Here is a 22,828-nt window from a genome sequence, read left to right as displayed (position 1 = left end):
TCTGCGAAACAGGGAAGGCGCACCGCATTATAGCGAGGGACCAGTGTAGTGGTATCCGAATGTCCAAAGCGAAAAAAATGCACAATGCATTCTGAAAAGGAGTGAGCGGTGATGGTCACTGACGGGTCAATGTAGAACACAACTGACTGCTTGAACTATACAAAACATGAATGAGTGAAAACCGCTGTTTTAATCATGTGTTGCATATGTTTTAGGGAATAAAGTTGTTGAATATAAATGTTGCGGTGAAAAGTTGCTGACGTTAGCTGCTTGCCTTTACCTTGAGTTGTTGATCAATAGCTTCCACAATAATCTAGCCATTTTCTTCATTCATGTAAAATCCATGTGAAATAACCGGAGTGCTGGATCCAAAAAACAATACAATTCCACTGTCTGTGAATAGGTGATGTTAAGGGCTTTGAGTGTGTAAAGCATGTAGAAAGGCACTATATATGTGACCATTTATTTTTACAGAAGGTTGATTACATGTTGACAATACAGACACTGTAAAGCTTGGCTCGGTTATCACCCCTTAACTCCAGAGAACCTACATCGCCACCAAAAACATCTTGTCCAGTGAGCTTGTTGACATTCAGGCTGCTCATTCTCAGTAACGGATTATGTTTCCACACCTGAAAAAAAATAGGTGGAATCGATTTGATTATGTGGCCTGAAATTATTAAACAATATCATCTGCAAAGGCTGAAGATGAATTTGGACACTGGTTTGTTCTTATAGCATGATTAATTTTTGTACCTGACGGTTTCGGCTACAACTGTAGCCTTCCTCAGAAGTTGTCACGTGGTGTTGCTGTGATGTGTCTGGTCAGCTCATTTAAACCGTTTTTGACACTATCTTCCAGCTAGAGTTGTAGCCGAAAGTGTCAGGCACGAAATGGAGGCAACAACAATAGCATAATTCTTAGAAGACCTAATAAACCTAATCGGATTGGTGAATCTTTGTCTTTGTACCATATGTTACCAGACAGCTCTGGTATAATTGTCTTTTATAATGAATTTTTTAAAATGTATGAATTGTCTTTTATGTGTTCTATGTCTCGGTGTGGACTTGGAGTCTGATAAATAAAGATGGTGATGAATTTACATTGTATTATTACATTGGTTATTTGTGAACTCCAGTTGTCATTTTCAGGCTATTAATGCACGGGTCATAAGTGGAAGTAATATCTTAGTACTCGTTACTAAACTTTCTTATGCACATTGTAGGAAGCAAAGAAGAACAGAAACATGTCGAGGTGTGACACAAAATATCGGATTGGCCAGTGTTCCTCTTGGGCTTTTAATGTTCTGAATTTTTGTTGGTGTTGTGTTTAACATATATTATTTGCCAATTTAAGCAATATATTATTTTAAAGTTGAAACTGAATCTGAATCGTACCGTCATCTTTGTACCCATACACCTCCACTTCACAGAAGGTCAGTTTTTTGCCTAAACTAACCCAGCGACTAAAAAGTCCTCAGAAAATCCAAATAAAGAGATACAGCATGTTTATATTGAGCCAAAATCAGCTGCAGCAAAACAATCAAAATGCTGTAGCTACTGGATAAGTTACTATAAACACACGAGAAAATCTACACGGAGTGTAGGCAATATATTATTTTAAAGTTGAAACTGAATCTGAATCGTACCGTCATCTTTGTACCCATACACCTCCACTTCACAGAAGGTCAGTTTTTTGCCTGTTCCTGGCAGAAACACATTGACAAAACGTCCCTCCACACGTTCAGAAGGGGAAAAAGTTTCGGAGATTCCTTTTGGCATGCGTGGAATAGTGGCCATTCTGAAAAACAGAAATACACTTAAGGATTTTTCTGTTGCAGCTTCCATGCTCCTTCAGGGTCTAAATACAAGGTCTACTCCGTTCACGTACAGGGGATTGTCATTCCCATTGTTTTGTAAGGAGTTGCCAACACGGATTTCAGCTCCCTTAATATTATCATGGCAGCAGTCTCCTCTGCTCGTGACAGTGACAGAAGTAATAACGTAGGTGTCTTTCAGGTCCACTCTCCACCAGGAGTTGGTGCTTGTGGTGGTCTGAATGCAGGAGTTTGTGGAGTTACGATTCCCATCAATGGCATGAGAGGCAGGTCCGAACTCATCAGCACCACTCTGGGCCGCCTCTCCACCCAGAGCCAAATTCACTACAAAACAGAAACACGTATCAGCATGTTGTTAGAATGTACAGTATTATAGAGCTCCACAGTCCGACCCACTCCCGGTCATGTGTCGGGGTCCGACACAAAAAATGGCATGTATTTTTAGCGTTGACTTTTCGGAAAAAGTCAATTATTAAGAGTTTAATGGCAATACGCCGGCTAATCAGCCATGTGCTATACCGACACCTGCGCGGGTGTTTTACAAGAAAGAAACAAACAATACTTGAAAATATGACAAAATTACTTTTATAATTTTGCAGTTTATAACATTTTAGACAAATCTTCAATTTTACCTTGTATGTTTCAGGCCATTATGTGGAAAGTAGGAAACAATATCGTCTGCAAAGGCTGAGGATGAATTTGGAATTCGCTGGTGAATCCTACTGTCTGTACCATACGTTAAGTCAGCTCTGTGGAAGCACTGGTACAGTTGTCTTCTATAATCAATTTTTTTAAAATGTGTGTGTTGTCTTTTTTGCGTTCTATGTCTATATGGACATGGAGTCTAAATAAATAAATAAAGATGGTGATGAATTTACTAGGGATTCACCGATGCCGATACAAGTATCAGGCTGAAACCACATGCTTGGGCTCATTCATGAGGCCCCGATACCAGAAACCAATACCACTTGACGTGTGGCCGGCGCTCGTACGGGGCGCACCTCTCAGCTGAGGAGGGAAAATAACAACAAACTGGAGAATTCTTTATTGGAAATACAATATTCCACATAGAGCAGACCTTATTACAGGCGACACTCCCTCGATCAGAGTCTGTGCTGGATTAACCAGAGCTAAATGTTGTTAGTGCTGCAGTGTGGAGTCTGCAGTGTTTACAAGAGGCTAACGTTGCTAACTCGGGGCAAACACTTCTGCCGACTTTTACGCCGTTTTATGCCCAGGGGTTTATTCATCTGAAAAACTAACCCAGCGACTAAAAAGTCCTCAGAAAATCCAAATAAAGAGATACAGCATGTTTATATTGAGCCAAAATCAGCTGCAGCAAAACAATCAAAATGCTGTAGCTACTGGATAAGTTACTATAAACACACGAGAAAATCTACACGGAGTGTAGGCAATATATTATTTTAAAGTTGAAACTGAATCTGAATCGTACCGTCATCTTTGTACCCATACACCTCCACTTCACAGAAGGTCAGTTTTTTGCCTGTTCCTGGCAGAAACACATTGACAAAACGTCCCTCCACACGTTCAGAAGGGGAAAAAGTTTCGGAGATTCCTTTTGGTATGCGTGGAATTGTGGCCATTCTGAATAACAGAAATACACTTAAGGATTTTTCTGTTGCTGCTTCCATCAGTGTCTAAATACAAGGTCTACTCCGTTCACGTACAGGGGATTGTCATTCCCATTGTTTTGTAAGGAGTTGCCAACACGGATTTCAGCTCCATTAATATTCTCATGGCAGCAGTCTCCTCTGTTCGTGACAGTGACAGAAGTAATAACGTAGGTGTCTTTCAGGTCCACTCTCCACCAGGGGTTGGTGCTTGTGGTGGTCTGAATGCAGGAGTTTGTGGAGTTACGATTCCCATCAATGGCATGAGAGGCAGGTCCGAACTCATCAGCATCACTCAGGGCCGCCTCTCCACCCAGAGCCAAATTCACTACAAAACAGAAACACATATCAGCATGTTGTTAGCATGTACTGTATTATTTGTAAGGGGTGAAATGTTATGCAGTGTGGCTTTAATGGAAAGTTTAGACTTTCCATTAAAGCCAATTGTGTGTGCTTTGTTACACTCAGCTCTACGTTCAAAAGAAGTGAGCCAAGAATGTTCCCTTGTGGAACACCTAGAGTAACATTTCAGGGCTGCCAACTCTCACGCTTTCACCATGAGACACACGCATTTGAGTGCCTTCACACGCTCTCACGCCACACTCCTCATATCACACGCTCAACTAAAAATCATCCCTGACTTTTTGCAGTGAGCAGACGCTTTATTTTGTCTGTGTGCCCGAACGCTCCCAGCGCCAGCTCTCCCGGGCCATGGGAGAGAAAAAGGCGCGTGTGCTCCGTATGTGACGAGGCGGCTACAGGAGCCCCGACACTCACATCGTCCACCTGTTCGCTCAGCTCACTCCACTCCTGGCCGCCTCCGAAGCGACAGGCCTACTGCCTCCTCCGCCCCGGTCACCTCCACCGCTGCTGCCCCACGAGGAGCTCAAAGTGAGCAGCATAAGGCAACGAGTTTGAGAAATAAAAGTCCTAATGAAATAATAAACAACGGTCACAGTGGAGATCACGTTGAAGCTAAACCTCTTTAACTTAAGTTTTTTTTTTCCCTCTTGCGCGAGGGAGAGAGAGGCAGAGAAAAGTAGGCTAGCTAATACATTGAATAATCATTCAAAGTTTAATCGTCAAACATGCTCTAACATACTGCAAAATACATGGATCAAATGTTCATATTTTCTAAAGCTTGTGCTGCTTTTTGTTGGTAATAACTGGAATGACTGACGCAGAGAAACAGACATTGTGTCATTGTACCTTTTGGCAGGGCTGTAACGATGAAGGGGCCTCTGGGCATTTGCTGAGAGGCCCCAATTTGAAAGGGGCCCAGAAATATAATTCTTTAACACCAGTAAATAGACCAGCTAAAATTATTGTTTATGATCTAAAATGCACCAGATTGCAGGAAATCATATCTGAATTCTAAAAAAATTCTTCCCCCAAACCCCCCCTTCAGAGTGCCCTCCCACACTTTCAATAGGTTCTGATGGTCATGTGGGGTGGAGCCAAACCCCCTCTGATCCATAATGCAGCTCCTGATGTGCTCAGTCATGTTAAACGTAGACTTTTTTTTGGGGGGGTTAGAACTTAATATGATTACGAGACACTGTCGCCATGAAAAAGGCCCCCCAGCTCGGGACCGACCAAAGTCTCACTCCAGAGTTTGGTGAAAAGTTGGCAGCCCTGACATTTGAATACTGTTCATCACATTCAAACATGTTTTGTTTTCATAAAGGTAGTTGGAAGACCAGCTAACTGCTTGCTCTGACAGGCCAATACCTCTTGATATTTATCTTTGTTTAAAGCAAACTAAATGCTTTATCAGGTTTTTGTCAACTAGCAAGCTGAATAATTAACATCAATGCTTATTGTTTTAGTTTTATTGTGCTTCAGAATTATTGCAGTTTATCAGTTTATTTATATTTCGAGATCTGATGAAGTAACTTTAGAAATGGTTTTACAACATAGGTATGATATATACGAGAGAGCCAGTGTTCCAATCAGCCCCATTGAATGAATTCTACTGTCTGTACCATACATTAAGTCAGCTCTGTGGAAGCACTGGTACAGTTGTCTTCTATAATCAATTAAAAAAAATATATGTGTTGAATTGTCTTTTTAGTGTTCAATGTCTCTATATGGACTTGGAGTCTGATAAATAAAGATGGTGATGAATTTACATTGCGTTATTATATTGGATGTTTGTGCACTGAAAAGGTGTCCACTTTTTAGTGCTGCTGTACAAAAACCAGCATGGTTCAAAATATGAACCAAGCCCAGTGCTGTCACATGTGCCATAGCGATTTTTAGAAAAAATAAAAAAATTTGGAGCCAGGCTTTTGAGCCGTTCTAGGAAGTCTAAAGTCCCATTAGGCATCCTGGTATATTAAGGGTCTTTTGGAGTCGAACCTGACCACCAGGGGGTGGTACTGCGGCAATGTCGGCTCCCTGCCATGAGGACCATAGAGAAGCATGTTCCTCGGCCATTGATTTACAATCAAACATCTAGCATGTAGCATCAGTGACATTAAATGGTCTTTTTTAATGTCATTTACAGCTGTGTTTTCCAATCAGGGGTAAGTGGACCCCTGGGGGTATTCCAGAAGTTAGCAGGGGGTACATGGAACTATTTCAATTTGAAAAGAATGGTGAAACGGAATACTAGTTGAACATACTTTTGAAAGGAAAAGCTATATTTTTGTGGTAAAATGGTTTTTGAGATAATTTTAGGTTTATATTGAACATACAGCATTGCCTTTTAACAAACACATTTCAAGTTATGCCTTTCTAAATAAACTGCAACACCATTAAGCTCAAAAATCTAATGAAGGCACTGAATGCCTTGGTGTGGTGAGGATCGATGACTCTTACCTGGCTCCACTTCGTATCCGTAGACCTCCACTTCACAGATGTTCAGAAATTTATCCAGTGTTTGTTGAAACACATTGACATAACGGGCTTTCAGAGGTTCAGAAAAAGTAAAAGTTTTAGACTTGCCTTCCGGGAGTTCCCAAATCCAATCCACTCTGAAATATTGGAAGACATCAGTTTGGTCAACATGCATGAAGAATCAATTATCCAGATGTAAACAGTAGCAAAGTTCAAACAGGTGCATTGAGCATTTAATTTGTCTGTTTGAACTTACAAAGGATTGTCATTTCCATTGTTTGCTGAAGATGTTCCCACGCGGAGGTCAGCGTATTCCAGACTGCTTGAGCAGCAGTCTCCTCTGTTGGTGATGATGATGGAGGAGATAATGTAGGTCTTCAGCAGGTCCACTCTCCACCAGGGGTTGATGATGGTGAATGTTTGAGAACAGGAGGAATCGTCGTAGTTAGTAGATTCAGGTTTCCCATCGATGGCATTAGAAGCCGCTCCGAGCGAATCCAATGTGTCAATCTGGGTTGCTTTTCCGCGTCGAGCCAAATTCACTGTAAATCAGATTGTAGAAACATGCTAGCCTATGTTACACATCTGGAAAGATGGGCCAACTCTCCTTTGTGGTGCAACACATTTATTTCAGTTGCACAAGCTGTAAAACATTTAAAAAATAATATCAAAACCACGGGGGCCTGCTCGGCACAGCCCAAAGGGACGACGTGGGCCCGCCCTCCTGCGGACTCACCACCCGCAGAGGGATCCATTCAAGTATCTCGGGATCTTGTTCACAAGTGAGGGACGGATGGAGCGTGAGATCGATAGACGGATCGGTGCGGCGTCAGCAGTGATGCGGTCGCTGTATTGGTCTGTCGTGGTGACGAGGAAGCTGAGTCTGGGGCAAAGCTCTCGATTTACCGATCGATCTACGTTCCCACCCTCACCTATGGTCATGAGATTTGGGTAATGACCGAAAGGACAAGATCACGAATACAAGCGGCCGAAATTAGTTTCCTTCGCAGGGTGGCTGGGCGCACCCTTCAAGATCGGGTGAGGAGCTCAGTTACCTGGGAGGAGCTCGGAGTAGAGTCGCTGCTCCTTCACGTTGAAAGGAGCCAGCTGAGGTGGCTCGGGCATCTGTTCCGGATGCCTCCTGGTCGCCTCCCACGGGAGGTGTTCCAGGCATGTCCTGTTGGGACAAGGCCTCGTGGAAGGACAGGACACGCTGGTGGGACTATGTCTCCGAGCTGGCCTGGTGTCGCCTCGAGGTCCCCCCAGAACAGCTGGAGGAGGTCTGTGTGGATCGGGAAGTTTGGGCATCTCTGCTGAGACTGCTGCCCCCGCGACCCAGCCCCGGATAAAGCGAAAAGGGATGGATGGATGGGTCTTTACCATTCTCCTATGAAAATTAACCTTCCTCTTGTGTGACTGTACATTTTTCCTTGGCACATACACTAGTAGCTTAGCTGAACACACAAAACTGATGTGCTTATGGTCAAACATAGCTTAAAGGTTTGTTTGGAATGTCCTTATAACATAAATTGCCTTTTTTACAATACTCGCAAGTTTCTCTGAGCACTTGTGTCATGAACTTAACCTTGTACAGAATTAAAACAGTATTTTTGCTTGGTCACGGCGGTTACCGTTGGACCAGCATCTGCCATCTTAGAAACGTTAACTTGGTCGTGACTCGCGTCAACAAAAGACAAAAGACTTCCAGGCTAAACACAACTTACTCTAAAAGGTACAAGACGGGTTGGTATTATTATTTTTTTATATTTAAAAATTATAATACTGGAGCTTGCTGCCTCTGTTTCACTCATATCACATACTGGTGGGACTTCTTCTGTAGCGCCAGCTACTGATACCAAACGCACCAAGCGCCAGCTGCTGGTGTTGCCAAGTATTGCATGTTACATTAAAATACAGTTAAACCTTAAAATAGCGAAAAGGGAGCGTATATCAACAGTATTTCATATTTGTTTTCTGACCTTAAAGAGTTTTTAATGGTTGGCAACTATTTTAATCTGAAGTAAAACAGATATCTTTCTATTCTATGTTTATGTTCTTAAACATTATGCCGGTCATCCTATAATTCTCTTGGAGTCTTTGCAGAAAAAAACACTGTCCTGTTTCACTCTAAGCATGCCCCTCACTCCCACCCCTGCGTGCTGTCTCCGATTGCTTCATAAGATGCCTGCAAAGAAGGGATGGGAATCTTAGGCCTCTGTCCGATCCGACTCGCATCTCGATACACCTGCCACAGTCCGATTCATTTAAGATACACTTGGTCATACCAGAGCTGCGATGCGATTCGAATCATCACCAAGACCACGATGCATCTGGATCCACACATCTGTAACCACCACCAGCCCGATACCATTCCATTTAGGCCAATTATCACGATGCATCTCCATGTTTCGTGATCCACGCTTTGCTTGATGCAATGATTCAACAGAACCAGCTCAAATAAATTAAGATTTGACACATATTCACAATTATTGAGGCCATTAATTGATATTAGACCACTTTAAAGGTAACTACATATTTTTTTTATGTAGACTGCATATTTAAACTTTTTTTGGTTTTGTATCCTATATATTCTATGGGTTTATTCACTTCAAGATTGTTTGTTCTTTAGTTTTTTCAACAATTTTGGGGGCACAATTATTATTAATCTATGATCAGTATTGTTAAATTAAAAAGGCGATTGTGTGCATTATTTCCACATTAATAGCGTTCTGCACATGGGACGTCCTTCATTCAACACAGCGCAGAGGCCAACTCAACTCCACACCGCGGATGCGTTTCTGAACTTCTGCTGCTCTTAACCTGGAATTTACCGGTAAGACACAAGGAGTATCATGTGCACGCACGCAGATGACGCGCGCAGTGGCCCAAGGGGCTTTACATCCGTAGCGTATCTAGATTAAACCGATATGAGCGCGTAAAATCCGATGCATCTTATGTTTATGCTCTGCACTGCATCGATCTGTGGCTTCTCTGCCGATGCACTCGCATCTCTCGTGCACAAATCGGTGAATCGACTCAAGTCGGTTTTTCGTCCCATCCCTACTGCAAAGAGAATAGCTAAGTCCAGATATCTTACATCATTGCTTTTCAACTCCGTCTTTATTTTATTATCAGACCATAAATTTGAGGTGTCACTGTCTTCTGGCAATGCAAAGGAGAAATGCAACAGTGACAAGACGGAAATTGCATAAACAAATTGTTGCTTCGACCCATTACATTAGCAGAGAACTTCCTTATTTGAAAAGGGGCCGGTGATTTTAAGGCGGGTCGCAGTGCAGTGGGTGAGGGGCCCAACAGGAGGCTTGTGTCCACACTTGTTTCGGTCGTTAACATGCTGCATTTGAGGGAGCAGTGCACTTTTGCCGTAGATGTGTATATTTCCACTGTCAACGTTGTCACTTTGGAATTTGCCCTCATTGCCGTGTTCCTGATCGCAGATCGATTTTATAGTGGAAATGGGAAATGCGTCCAAAAGAAAGAGGGGACCGACGAGCACCGTTACAACACCTGTAAATGTCAAACAAGTTTGCCTGTCTATGCACACTCTCCCGATCTGCTCGCAAACATGCAGTTGCCCTTTGCATTTCCAGATGTTCTCTTCGTCGACTGGATTTATTTGAGAAAAGCCTTCCACGGGAGACAAATCTCCTTGAATGTGTGTAAACTGGCCTGTGTACTCGCTTGATTTAACCTCTGTAGGTGATTATTTCCTTCAGGTTTTCTCAAATCCTTGATTTATAACAACTCAACCGAAACTTTCAAAATCGTCTCTAGTGTATTGACAATGGAGGCTGATTACAAAACTGTAAAATGTATTTTCAAATATTGTCAGGCAAAACGTAAGAATAAAGAGTTCTGAAAGGTGTAAATTTTCAAAAAAAGTTCCCACGCCCTGCCCAGTACTTACCCTTTGCCTTGAATCCATAGACCTCCACTTCACAGAGTGTCAAATATTTGTCTGCTCCTGGTAGAAACACATTAACGTATCGCCCCTCCACGGGCTCAGACATGGTAAAGGTTTGTGATGATCTGATGTGTGAAATCCTTGCCACCCTAAAAAAGGAAAAATAAACATGACATGCAAGTATGAGGAAGATGACAGGAAAGCTACAAATAAGATAAACAATTAAGGCTACGACTAATAATGTACAAGCCTACATCGGATTGTCATTTCCATTATTATCAAGTGAATTTCCCACGCGGATCTCAGCGCCGTCCAGCCTCTCGTGACAGCAGTCTCCTCTGTTAACGATGGTTATTGAGGTGATAACGTGAATGTCTCCCAGGTCCACTCTCCACCAGGGGTTGGTGGTTGTGAAGGTGTGACTACAGGAGTTTTTATAGTAAATAGATTCCCAGTTCCCATCAATGGCGTTAGAGGCTGCTCCGAGCTCATTGTACGTGTCGATCTGAGTCGCTTTTCCACGTAGAGCCACATTCCCTATGAAATCAGACAATAGAAATACGTAAGCACAACACAAAAATGATACTAAAAGTCATCTGCTTTTATGTTCAGATGATATGAAGTTGCCAACCACTGAAGACAGAAAACATGATCTTCAAGATGTAGAGGTTTTGGCCTGATTTATGGATAATATGTTTATATTTTCTGCCTATCAACATGAAACATCTAGCATGAAGTTGAATGTCTTCTCTGTCAGAGAAGAAGAGATACAGTCCCGATCAAAAGTTTAAGATGGCAAAAATTCACTTTTTGTATGGTTGTATGTTATCGTGGTTGTGTTGTTGAGCTGCATAAGCAGAGCCTCTGGCAGCACACCAATGCTGAGGTGGGACACATTAAGACAGTCATTCACAAGATCCTGAGGGTTATGGAACAAAAAAGTCCAGTGAACCACCTAAAAAAAAAATGACACTGCACTAAGCCGGAGGACTAAGTTGGCTGGAGGATCGGGGACCCAAGATGGGTGTGCTACCATGCCACCCATCTTAAACTTTTGGGTGGCACGGTAGCACAGCGGTTAGCGCTCTCCCTTCACAGCAAGAAGGTCCCGGGTTCGATTCCCACCTGGACGGGGCCTTTCTTTATAGAGTTTTCATGTTCTCCTCGTGTCTGCGTAGGTTTCCTCTGGGTACTCCGGTTTCCTCTACCACTAAAAACATGTACAATAGGCCAGGATGAATGATGTGTGTGCATGAATGTATGATCAGAGGGACCACTGGCGCAGATGTGTGCAGTTCCGACAGTGCTTCTGTCAGTCTCCCCCAGGGGAAACTGAAGCTACATACGTACATGTAAAGCGCTTTGTGACCATGTCTGTGAAAGGCACTATATAAATAAAGCTCTTCTTCTTCCAACTGAAGGCCGTTACTGGAGCCGACTAAAGCCCAATAAGCAGTGGTTCCCACAGATGAGGGCCTCAGTCTGAGGGATGCTCTTCATAACATCTGCACCACATGAGGCTCCATTGTTCCACTGAAGGAAAAAGCCCCAGCTCATTATGGTGCCCCCTCTCTGTGGCTTGTACAAAACATCTCAGGTGGATCTGCTTGTTATGCCAGTAACGTTGGAAACCATCAGCACCACCAAGGTGCTGTAGAAATGTTGTCTGAAGGTTATTGGGCTGCAGCCGGCTCCGGTAGCGGCCTAAATGTGGGTCGACAATTGTCCAGTGTGATAGACAGCCAATCGGATCCTCCGGCTCAGGTCTGGTGAGTTTTTTTGGGTATTCCACTTAACTTTTGTGTTCCATAACCCTCAGGATCTTTTCAGAAATTCCAAATGACTGTCTCCTGTGGACAGAGAAATAACAGGGACCGTGACGTTTCCTGGTATGGTGCAGCTGGGGCCCTGGGCCTGGGATTGGGGCTCGCATGCAAGCATCGGGTGGTCAGGCCTCTGCACACAGGGCCTGGCAGGGCCTGGCAGGGCCTGGCAGGGCCTGGCAGGGCCTGGCAGGGCCTGGCAGGGCTTAGCCCGAAGGGGCAACGTAGCCCCGCTCTCCTGCCGACCAACCACCCACAGAGAGATCCGTAGGAGTAGGGTGCAGAGAGGACTGGGTGGCAGTCAAAGGCAGGTGCCTTGACGACCTGGTTTGTGTACATGACTTCTCGCTGACATGGAATGTCACCTTGTTGCAGGGAAGGAGCCTGTGCTTGTATGGAAGGTTAAGAGGTACCAACCAGATACAACTCCTGGAAAGAGGCTGGACGCTCCCCTTCTCTGGCGTTGCCCACAGCGAGAGGCAACAGGCTGGGGTGGCCTTGCTTACTGCTCCCCAGCTCAGCTGCCACATGTTGGAGTTCAACCCAGTGAACGAGAGGGTCGCGTCCCTACGCCTTCTGGTCGGTGACAGGCCTCACACCATTGTCTTGGCCTATGGGCCCAACATCTGTGCAGAGTACCTGGCCTTCTTGGAGTCCCTGGGAGTTTTTTTTTTAGACGGTGCTCCGACTGGGGACTCTATTGTTCTACTGGAGGATTTCAATGCCCATGTGGGCAACAACGGTGAGATCTGGACAGGTGTGATTGGGAAAAACGGCCTCTCCGATCGGAACCCAAGTGCTGTTCTATTATTGTTACAGTTTGTCCATAATGAACACTATGTTCGAGTACAAAGTTGTCACCAGGACACCCTAAGCTGGATATTGATGATCGATTTTGTAGTGTGTCATTGGATCTCCGTCGTTGGATCTCCAGCTGCGTGTCTCAGACACTGAGCTGGATCCGCTGGCAGGGGAGGAAGCCGGTCAGACCTAGCAGGCCCAAAAATGTTGTGAGGGTCTGTTGGGAATGTCTGGTGGATACCTCTGCCAGCAGGGTCTTTAATTTCCACCTCCAGAAGAGCTTCTCCCAGGATGGGGCGTGAGATCGACAGATGGATCAGTGCAGCATCAGCAGTGATGCCGTCGCTGTATTGAACTGCTGTGGTGAAGAAGAAGCTGAGTCGTGGGGCAAAGCTCTCGATGAACAGGTCAATCTACATTCCTGCCCTCACCTATGGTCATGAGATTTGGGTAATGGCCGAAAGGACAAGATCACAGATACAAGCAGGTGAAACTAGTTTCTTTCGCAGGGTGGCTGGGAGCACCGTTCGAGATCGGGTGAAGAGCGCAGTTACCCGCGAGGAGCTCGGAGTAGAGTCGCTGCTCCTTCACATCAAAAGGAATCAGCTGAGGTGGCTCGAGCATCTGTTTCGGATGCCTCCTGGTCGCCTCCCTCGAGAGGTGTTCCAGGCATGTCTCATTGTTCAAAACCAGAACGTTTTTTAGCCTTTGCCGTTGGGCCTCATGGCAATGTGAGTACCTCACAGAAAATGCATAGATTTGGTCCTTTAAAAGCAAGTGGTTCCAAAAGTTTGATCAACTACAAGACAATTTCAGTTTAATTGTTATTTTCAATAAAAGGTTTGCTTAATTCTTGTGTCACTCTCATTTCTTCTTGTTGCATAGTAAAGTTTTTCTTTTCTTTTTTGAGCACGTGTGCCTTACGGCAAAGTGCCCGACGAGTCTGCGCTGCTCCTGCAGAGTAAACAAACACGCCACCTGTATGGCGTCAGATAACTCTCTTTAAGTTGAGGGCGCAAATACAACATCAACGCGCGCATTACACAGCAATCGAGGGCGCATGCACAAAAACTATATCAGAGGCTTATGTGTCTTCATACGCCCAGTGTTTGCATTTCAGCAGCTGTTTTCAGCCCACTGCGCCCTCTCTCTTCCAAAGTTTGACCGCTCGGTTTCCTTCTTCATTCAGCACGTTAAGTCATCAGAATAAGGCTGACCACCGCTCGCCTGCAGCCGCCTGCAGCCGCCTGCAGCGCCTCGCTCATCTTAAACACACCTATCATTTCTGATCGGATCATTTGTCTGTCGGTTTATACAGGTTTAAACCTGTGGCTCTGAGGCTCATAATGAAACCACAGCAGGTCTGGGACTAAAACTGTACATGAAATCAAAGAGGAAACACCTCCTGCCTTTGTTCTGGTTCTGGTGGTACAAAAACACAGATCAGTGGTGCACAATACAAACAAATACGTATAGTGACTATCATTACACTTTAGTCAGAATATTTTTAATTTTTTTGTTGAATAAAACTAAACAATAAGTTTTGAATATATTCTACATAAAATAATAATATTAAATGCCCCAAAGATAACTTTCTTTTTTAAGTTAAAAACAATGTTTATAAGTATATAATTGAAGGTAGGTAGAGGCAACAGCCCCCCCTGGTTTTCACATCACCAGCCGCCACTGCTGTGTAGGCTAAGCGAGGAGAGAGGAGTGAGAACGGACGGGAAGACACTGCCTCCTCTCTTAACCACTGCCTCCTCTCTTAACCACTGCCTCCTCTCTTAACCACTGCCTCCTCTCTTAACCACTGCCTCCTCTCTTAACCACCGCCTCCTCTCTTAACCACCGCCTCCTCTCTTAACCACCGCCTCCTCTCTTAACCACCGCCTCCTCTCTTAACCACCGCCTCCTCTCTTAACCACCGCCTCCTCTCTTAACCACCGCCTCCTCTCTTAACCACCGCCTCCTCTCTTAACCACCGCCTCCTCTCTTAACCACTGCCTCCTCTCTTAACCACTGCCTCCTCTCTTAACCACTGCCTCCTCTCTTAACCACTGCCTCCTCTCTTAACCACCGCCTCCTCTCTTAACCACCGCCTCCTCTCTTAACCACCGCCTCCTCTCTTAACCACTGCCTCCTCTCTTAACCACTGCCTCCTCTCTTAACCACTGCCTCCTCTCTTAACCACTGCCTCCTCTCTTAACCACTGCCTCCTCTCTTAAGCACTGTCTCCTCTCTTAACCACTGCCTCCTCTCTTAACCACTGCCTCCTCTCTTAACCACCGCCTCCTCTCTTAACCACCGCCTCCTCTCTTAACCACTGTCTCCTCTCTTAAGCACTGTCTCCTCTCTTAACCACTGCCTCCTCTCTTAACCACCGCCTCCTCTCTTAACCACTGCCTCCTCTCTTTACCACTGCCTCCTCTCTTCACCACTGCCTCCTCTCTTAACCACTGCCTCCTCTCTTAACCACTGCCTCCTCTCTTAACCACTGCCTCCTCTCTTTACCACCGCCTCCTCTCTTAACCACTGCCTCCTCTCTTAACCACTGCCTCCTCTCTTAACCACTGCCTCCTCTTTTAACCACTGCCTCCTCTCTTAACCACTGCCTCGTCTCTTAACCACCGCCTCCTCTCTTAACCACTGCCTCCTCTTTTAACCACTGCCTCCTCTCTTAACCACTGCCTCCTCTCTTAACCACTGCCTCCTCTTTTAACCACTGCCTCCTCTCTTAACCACCGCCTCCTCTCTTTACCACTGCCTCCTCTCTTAACCACTGCCTCCTCTTTTAACCACCGCCTCCTCTCTTAACCACCGCCTCCTCTCTTAACCACTGCCTCCTCTTTTAACCACTGCCTCGTCTCTTAACCACTGCCTCCTCTCTTTACCACTGCCTCCTCTCTTAACCACCGCCTCCTCTCCTCTCTTTACCACCGCCTCCTCTCTTAACCACTGCCTCCTCTCTTAACCACTGCCTCGTCTCTTAACCACTGCCTCCTCTCTTTACCACTGCCTCCTCTCTTAACCACCGCCTCCTCTCCTCTCTTAACCACCGCCTCCTCTCTTTTAACCACTGTCTCCTCTCTTAACCACTGCCTCCTCTCTTTACCACTGCCTCCTCTCTTAACCACTGCCTCCTCTTTTAACCACTGCCTCCTCTCTTAACCACTGCCTCGTCTCTTAACCACCGCCTCCTCTCTTAACCACTGCCTCCTCTTTTAACCACTGCCTCCTCTCTTAACCACTGCCTCCTCTCTTAACCACTGCCTCCTCTCTTAACCACTGCCTCGTCTCTTAACCACTGCCTCCTCTCTTTACCACTGCCTCCTCTCTTAACCACCGCCTCCTCTGTTTACCACTGCCTCCTCTCTTAACCACTGCCTCCTCTTTTAACCACCGCCTCCTCTCTTAACCACCGCCTCCTCTCTTAACCACTGCCTCGTCTCTTAACCACTGCCTCCTCTCTTTACCACTGCCTCCTCTCTTAACCACCGCCTCCTCTCCTCTCTTAACCACCGCCTCCTCTCTTAACCACTGCCTCCTCTCTTTACCACTGCCTCCTCTCTTTACCACTGCCTCCTCTCTTAACCACTGCCTCCTCTCTTAACCACCGCCTCCTCTCTTAACCACCGCCTCCTCTCTTAACCACTGCCTCCTCTCTTAACCACTGCCTCCTCTCTTAACCACCGCCTCCTCTCTTAACCACTGCCTCCTCTCTTAACCACTGCCTCCTCTCTTTACCACTGCCTCCTCTCTTAACCACTGCCTCCTCTCTTAACCACCGCCTTCTCTCTTAACCACCGCCTCCTCTCTTAACCACCGCCTCCTCTCTTAACCACCGCCTCCTCTCTTAACCACTGCCTCCTCTTTTAACCACTGCCTCCTCTCTTAACCACTGCCTCCTCTCTTAACCACTGCCTCCTCTCTTAACCACTGCCTCGTCTCTTAACCACTTCCTCCTCTCCTTACCACTGCCTCCTCTCTTAACCACCGCCTCCTCTCTTTACCACTGCCTCCTCTCTTAACCACTGCCTCCTCTTTTAACCACCGCCTCCTCTCTTAACCACTGCCTCCTCTCTTAACCACTGCCTCCTCTCTTAACCACTGCCTCGTCTCTTAACCACTGCCTCCTCTCTTTACCACTGCCTCCTCTCTTAACCACCGCCTCCTCTCCTCTCTTAACCACCGCCTCCTCTCTTAACCACTGCCTCCTCTCTTTACCACTGCCTCCTCTCTTTACCACTGCCTCCTCTCTTAACCACTGCCTCCTCTCTTAACCACTGCCTCCTCTCTTAACCACTGCCTCCTCTTTTAACCACTGCCTCCTCTTTTAACCACTGCCTCCTCTTTTAACCACTGCCTCCTCTCTTAACCACTGCCTCCTCTCTTAACCACTGCCTCCTCTCTTAACCACCGCCTCCTCTCTTAACCACTGCCTCCTCTCTTAACCACCGCCTTCTCTCTTAACCACTGCCTCCTCTCTTAACCACCGCCTCCTCTCTTAACCACTGCCTCCTCTCTTAACCACTGCCTCCTCTCTTAACCACTGCCTCCTCTCTTAACCACTGCCTCCTCTCTTAACCACCGCCTCCTCTCTTAACCACCGCCTCCTCTCTTAACCACTGTCTCCTCTCTTAAGCACTGTCTCCTCTCTTAACCACCGCCTCCTCTCTTAACCACCGCCTCCTCTCTTAACCACCGCCTCCTCTCTTAACCACTGCCTCCTCTCTTAACCACCGCCTCCTCTCTTAACCACCGCCTCCTCTCTTAACCACCGCCTCCTCTCTTAACCACCGCCTCCTCTCTTAACCACTGCCTCCTCTCTTAACCACTGCCTCCTCTCATAACCACTGTCTCCTCTCTTAACCACCGTCTCCTCTCTTAACCACTGCCTCCTCTCTTAACCACTGCCTCCTCTCTTAACCACTGCCTCCTCTCTTAACCACTGCCTCCTCTCTTAACCACCACCTCCTCTCTTAACCACTGCCTCCTCTCTTAACCACTGCCTCCTCTCTTAACCACTGCCTCCTCTCTTAACCACCGCCTCCTCTCTTAACCACCGCCTCCTCTCTTAACCACTGTCTCCTCTCTTAAGCACTGTCTCCTCTCTTAACCACTGCCTCCTCTCTTAACCACCGCCTCCTCTCTTAACCACTGCCTCCTCTCTTTACCACTGCCTCCTCTCTTCACCACTGCCTCCTCTCTTAACCACTGCCTCCTCTCTTAACCACTGCCTCCTCTCTTAACCACTGCCTCCTCTCTTTACCACCGCCTCCTCTCTTAACCACTGCCTCCTCTCTTAACCACTGCCTCCTCTCTTAACCACTGCCTCCTCTTTTAACCACTGCCTCCTCTCTTAACCACTGCCTCGTCTCTTAACCACCGCCTCCTCTCTTAACCACTGCCTCCTCTTTTAACCACTGCCTCCTCTCTTAACCACTGCCTCCTCTCTTAACCACTGCCTCCTCTTTTAACCACTGCCTCCTCTCTTAACCACCGCCTCCTCTCTTTACCACTGCCTCCTCTCTTAACCACTGCCTCCTCTTTTAACCACCGCCTCCTCTCTTAACCACCGCCTCCTCTCTTTACCACTGCCTCCTCTCTTTACCACTGCCTCCTCTCTTAACCACCGCCTCCTCTCCTCTCTTAACCACCGCCTCCTCTCTTTACCACTGCCTCCTCTCTTAACCACTGCCTCCTCTCTTTACCACCGCCTCCTCTCTTAACCACTGCCTCCTCTCTTAACCACTGCCTCCTCTCTTAACCACTGCCTCCTCTTTTAACCACTGCCTCCTCTCTTAACCACTGCCTCGTCTCTTAACCACCGCCTCCTCTCTTAACCACTGCCTCCTCTTTTAACCACTGCCTCCTCTCTTAACCACTGCCTCCTCTCTTAACCACTGCCTCCTCTTTTAACCACTGCCTCCTCTCTTAACCACCGCCTCCTCTCTTTACCACTGCCTCCTCTCTTAACCACTGCCTCCTCTTTTAACCACCGCCTCCTCTCTTAACCACTGCCTCGTCTCTTAACCACTGCCTCCTCTCTTTACCACTGCCTCCTCTCTTAACCACCGCCTCCTCTCCTCTCTTAACCACCGCCTCCTCTCTTTACCACTGCCTCCTCTCTTAACCACTGCCTCCTCTCTTAACCACTGCCTCCTCTTTTAACCACTGCCTCCTCTCTTAACCACCGCCTCCTCTCTTTACCACTGCCTCCTCTCTTAACCACTGCCTCCTCTGTTAACCACCGCCTCCTCTCTTAACCACCACCTCCTCTCTTAACCACTGCCTCGTCTCTTAACCACTGCCTCCTCTCTTTACCACTGCCTCCTCTCTTAACCACCGCCTCCTCTCCTCTCTTAACCACCGCCTCCTCTCTTTTAACCACTGTCTCCTCTCTTAACCACTGCCTCCTCTCTTTACCACTGCCTCCTCTCTTAACCACTGCCTCCTCTTTTAACCACTGCCTCCTCTCTTAACCACTGCCTCGTCTCTTAACCACCGCCTCCTCTCTTAACCACTGCCTCCTCTTTTAACCACTGCCTCCTCTCTTAACCACTGCCTCCTCTCTTAACCACTGCCTCCTCTCTTAACCACTGCCTCGTCTCTTAACCACTGCCTCCTCTCTTTACCACTGCCTCCTCTCTTAACCACCGCCTCCTCTCTTTACCACTGCCTCCTCTCTTAACCACTGCCTCCTCTTTTAACCACCGCCTCCTCTCTTAACCACCGCCTCCTCTCTTAACCACTGCCTCGTCTCTTAACCACTGCCTCCTCTCTTTACCACTGCCTCCTCTCTTAACCACCGCCTCCTCTCCTCTCTTAACCACCGCCTCCTCTCTTAACCACTGCCTCCTCTCTTTACCACTGCCTCCTCTCTTAACCACTGCCTCCTCTCTTAACCACCGCCTTCTCTCTTAACCACCGCCTCCTCTCTTAACCACCGCCTCCTCTCTTAACCACTGCCTCCTCTCTTAACCACTGCCTCCTCTCTTAACCACTGCCTCCTCTCTTAACCACCGCCTCCTCTCTTAACCACTGCCTCCTCTCTTAACCACCGCCTCCTCTCTTAACCACCGCCTCCTCTCTTAACCACTGCCTCCTCTTTTAACCACTGCCTCCTCTCTTAACCACTGCCTCCTCTCTTTACCACTGCCTCCTCTCTTAACCACCGCCTCCTCTCTTTACCACTGCCTCCTCTCTTAACCACTGCCTCCTCTTTTAACCACCGCCTCCTCTCTTAACCACTGCCTCCTCTCTTAACCACTGCCTCGTCTCTTAACCACTGCCTCCTCTCTTTACCACTGCCTCCTCTCTTAACCACCGCCTCCTCTCCTCTCTTAACCACCGCCTCCTCTCTTAACCACTGCCTCCTCTCTTTACCACTGCCTCCTCTCTTTACCACTGCCTCCTCTCTTAACCACTGCCTCCTCTCTTAACCACTGCCTCCTCTCTTAACCACTGCCTCCTCTTTTAACCACTGCCTCCTCTTTTAACCACTGCCTCCTCTTTTAACCACTGCCTCCTCTCTTAACCACTGCCTCCTCTCTTAACCACCGCCTCCTCTCTTAACCACTGCCTCCTCTCTTAACCACTGCCTCCTCTCTTAACCACCGCCTCCTCTCTTAACCACTGCCTCCTCTCTTAACCACCGCCTCCTCTCTTAACCACTGCCTCCTCTTTTAACCACTGCCTCCTCTTTTAACCACTGCCTCCTCTCTTAACCACTGCCTCCTCTCTTAACCACCGCCTCCTCTCTTAACCACTGCCTCCTCTCTTAACCACCGCCTTCTCTCTTAACCACCGCCTCCTCTCTTAACCACCGCCTCCTCTCTTAACCACTGTCTCCTCTCTTAACCACCGCCTCCTCTCTTAACCACCGCCTCCTCTCTTAACCACCGTCTCCTCTCTTAACCACTGCCTCCTCTCTTAACCACCGCCTCCTCTCTTAACCACTGCCTCCTCTCTTAACCACTGCCTCCTCTCTTAACCACTGCCTCCTCTCTTAACCACTGTCTCCTCTCTTAACCACCGCCTTCTCTCTTAACCACTGTCTCCTCTCTTAACCACTGTCTCCTCTCTTAACCACTGCCTCCTCTTTTAACCACCGCCTCCTCTCTTAACCACCGCCTCCTCTCTTAACCACCGCCTCCTCTCCTCTCTTAACCACTGTCTCCTCTCTTAACCACTGCCTCCTCTCTTAACCACTGTCTCCTCTCTTAACCACTGCCTCCTCTCTTAACCACTGCCTCCTCTCTTAACCACTGTCTCCTCTCTTAACCACCGCCTTCTCTCTTAACCACTGTCTCCTCTCTTAACCACCGCTTCCTCTCTTAACCACTGCCTCCTCTTTTAACCACTGCCTCCTCTCTTAACCACCGCCTCCTCTCTTAACCACCGCCTCCTCTCTTAACCACCACATCCTCTCTTCGCTTGTCCCCGCGCTATGTTCAGGAGGTGAACTGAAGAAGAAGCACTTGTTGTCACTCCTGGTTGTCTTAAGCATAGTAAAACACACGCACTCTGTACACGCCCACAGTAGGTGACACGCGCTCAAGCCACGGTGAATGGTGCGCATGCACAGCTCGGTGGACGGTGCACTGCGCGCCTGGACCTCGACCCTGTCCCGGTTTTCAGGCTGTGAAATGTGGTCACCGTATATCTACTTATTAAAGAGACTGTAATCAGGTTAACATGGCACATTTAGCTTTTGGCCAAATATATTGTTATTTAGCTGTTTAGCCACATTACTGCTGTGTTTTTTCTGTGCTGCCAGACAGTTTTTTACATTGCAGTGCATAAAAAATGTATTGACCAAGTTTTGTTTTCATTGCCAATCAACAAACACATTTAAGAATGGGATTTAAGATCACCCTCTCTGTGTAAAACTATATTACACTGTAAAGACTAATTGTCTTGCTTACTTGAGAAAAACAGACTTAGTAGAGCTACTCTCTATATCCAAAACCATGAATGAAAACAAGTTGAATATTGTAGTTTTTTTTCTTAATTTTTAAAACAATGTATTAAGTATCGGATCGGGACTCTGTATTGGGCAATTCTCAAAATCAAATGACTCGGACTCGGGGGTAAAAAAAAGTGATCGGGACATCCCTACTCTCAGGGTTATGCTGTATATAAGCCTCTGCCCTCCAACGCAACCTACTAAACCACCTACCTTTGAATCCATAGACCTCCACTTCACAGAGGGTTAAATATTTAGATGTTCCAGGTACTAACACATTGACGTAACGCCCCTCCACATATCCAGACATGGTAAAGGTCTCCATTGTGGCGATGTGTGAAATATTTGCCACTCTTAAAAAAAAGAGAAAATGACAAATAACACGGTTTTAGACCAACTCAAAGGAAGACGACCGGAAAACTACAAATGGACAACGTTAAAACCCTACATTGGATTGTCATTTCCGTTGTTCTTATTAAGGTAATTTCCCACGCGGATCTGGGCGCCGTCCAGCCTCTCCTGACAGCAGTCTCCTCTGTTGACGATGGTGATGTGGGTGATGACGTAGTTGTCTCGCAGGTCCACTCTCCACCAGGGGTTGGTGTTTTTGTAGGTGCGAGAACAGGATTTCCTACTGTAGACAGAATCACGGTTTCCATCGATGGCATGAGAGGCCTCTCCAAAGTAATTGAATGTGTCGATCTGGGTCGCTTCTCCGCTCAGGGCCAAATTCACTGAAACGTCAGACAGCAGAGACACATGAGCCTGAAGAATGAAGAAACTCCAACTAAACTCTTTCTGACTCTTACGTGGGCTGGAAGCAGAGGCTGTTTTCACAAGGAGCAAAAACACAACTGGGATGTACTTCTTCATTTTCTGCAGACAATAATGTATAAGCATCTGGAAACATAGATAATGATTTTAATACTTTTTAATCTGCCTACCTTCAACTGGGAGGCCCATACTCATACTCCTGCTGTAAGTAAAGAGATGTTGAA

General features: G+C 46.7%; 1 protein-coding gene across 1 annotated transcript; it reads right to left on the bottom strand.

Annotated features, from left to right (window-relative positions):
- Window positions 1-536: 536 nt before the first annotated feature.
- Window positions 537-22,723, bottom strand: LOC306967277 (uncharacterized protein). The gene is made up of 10 exons (XM_079562234.1): window positions 22,640-22,723; window positions 22,279-22,564; window positions 22,044-22,183; window positions 10,490-10,772; window positions 10,239-10,384; window positions 6,567-6,852; window positions 6,293-6,447; window positions 1,892-2,162; window positions 1,650-1,801; window positions 537-632 (listed from the first exon to the last, which is right to left on the bottom strand). The coding sequence occupies exons 1-10, from the start codon at window positions 22,701-22,703 to the stop codon at window positions 619-621; spliced, it is 1,797 nt and encodes a 598-aa protein (XP_079418360.1). The 5' UTR covers window positions 22,704-22,723; the 3' UTR covers window positions 537-618.
- Window positions 22,724-22,828: the final 105 nt, after the last annotated feature.

The sequence above is a fragment of the Gobius niger genome, assembly GCF_951799975.1.
Source record: "Gobius niger genome assembly, chromosome: 8".
NCBI lineage: Eukaryota > Metazoa > Chordata > Actinopteri > Gobiiformes > Gobiidae > Gobius > Gobius niger.
The sequence above is the reverse complement of the archived record's forward strand: the minus strand, read 5'-3'. Positions and strand labels throughout refer to the sequence as shown.

What these genes read in the sequence shown, in the direction of transcription:
- LOC306967277 (XM_079562234.1), bottom strand. Translation starts at nt 22,703, where the DNA reads ATGAAGAAGTACATCCCAGTTGTGTTTTTGCTCCTTGTGAAAACAGCC. An exon ending in AACGGAAATGACAATCCAAT is followed by an intron (nt 22,184 to 22,278) that starts GTAGGGTTTTAA and finishes CTTTTTTTTAAG; the next exon opens with AGTGGCAAATATTTCACACA. An exon ending in AATGGAAATGACAATCCTTT is followed by an intron (nt 6,448 to 6,566) that starts GTAAGTTCAAAC and finishes CCAATATTTCAG; the next exon opens with AGTGGATTGGATTTGGGAAC.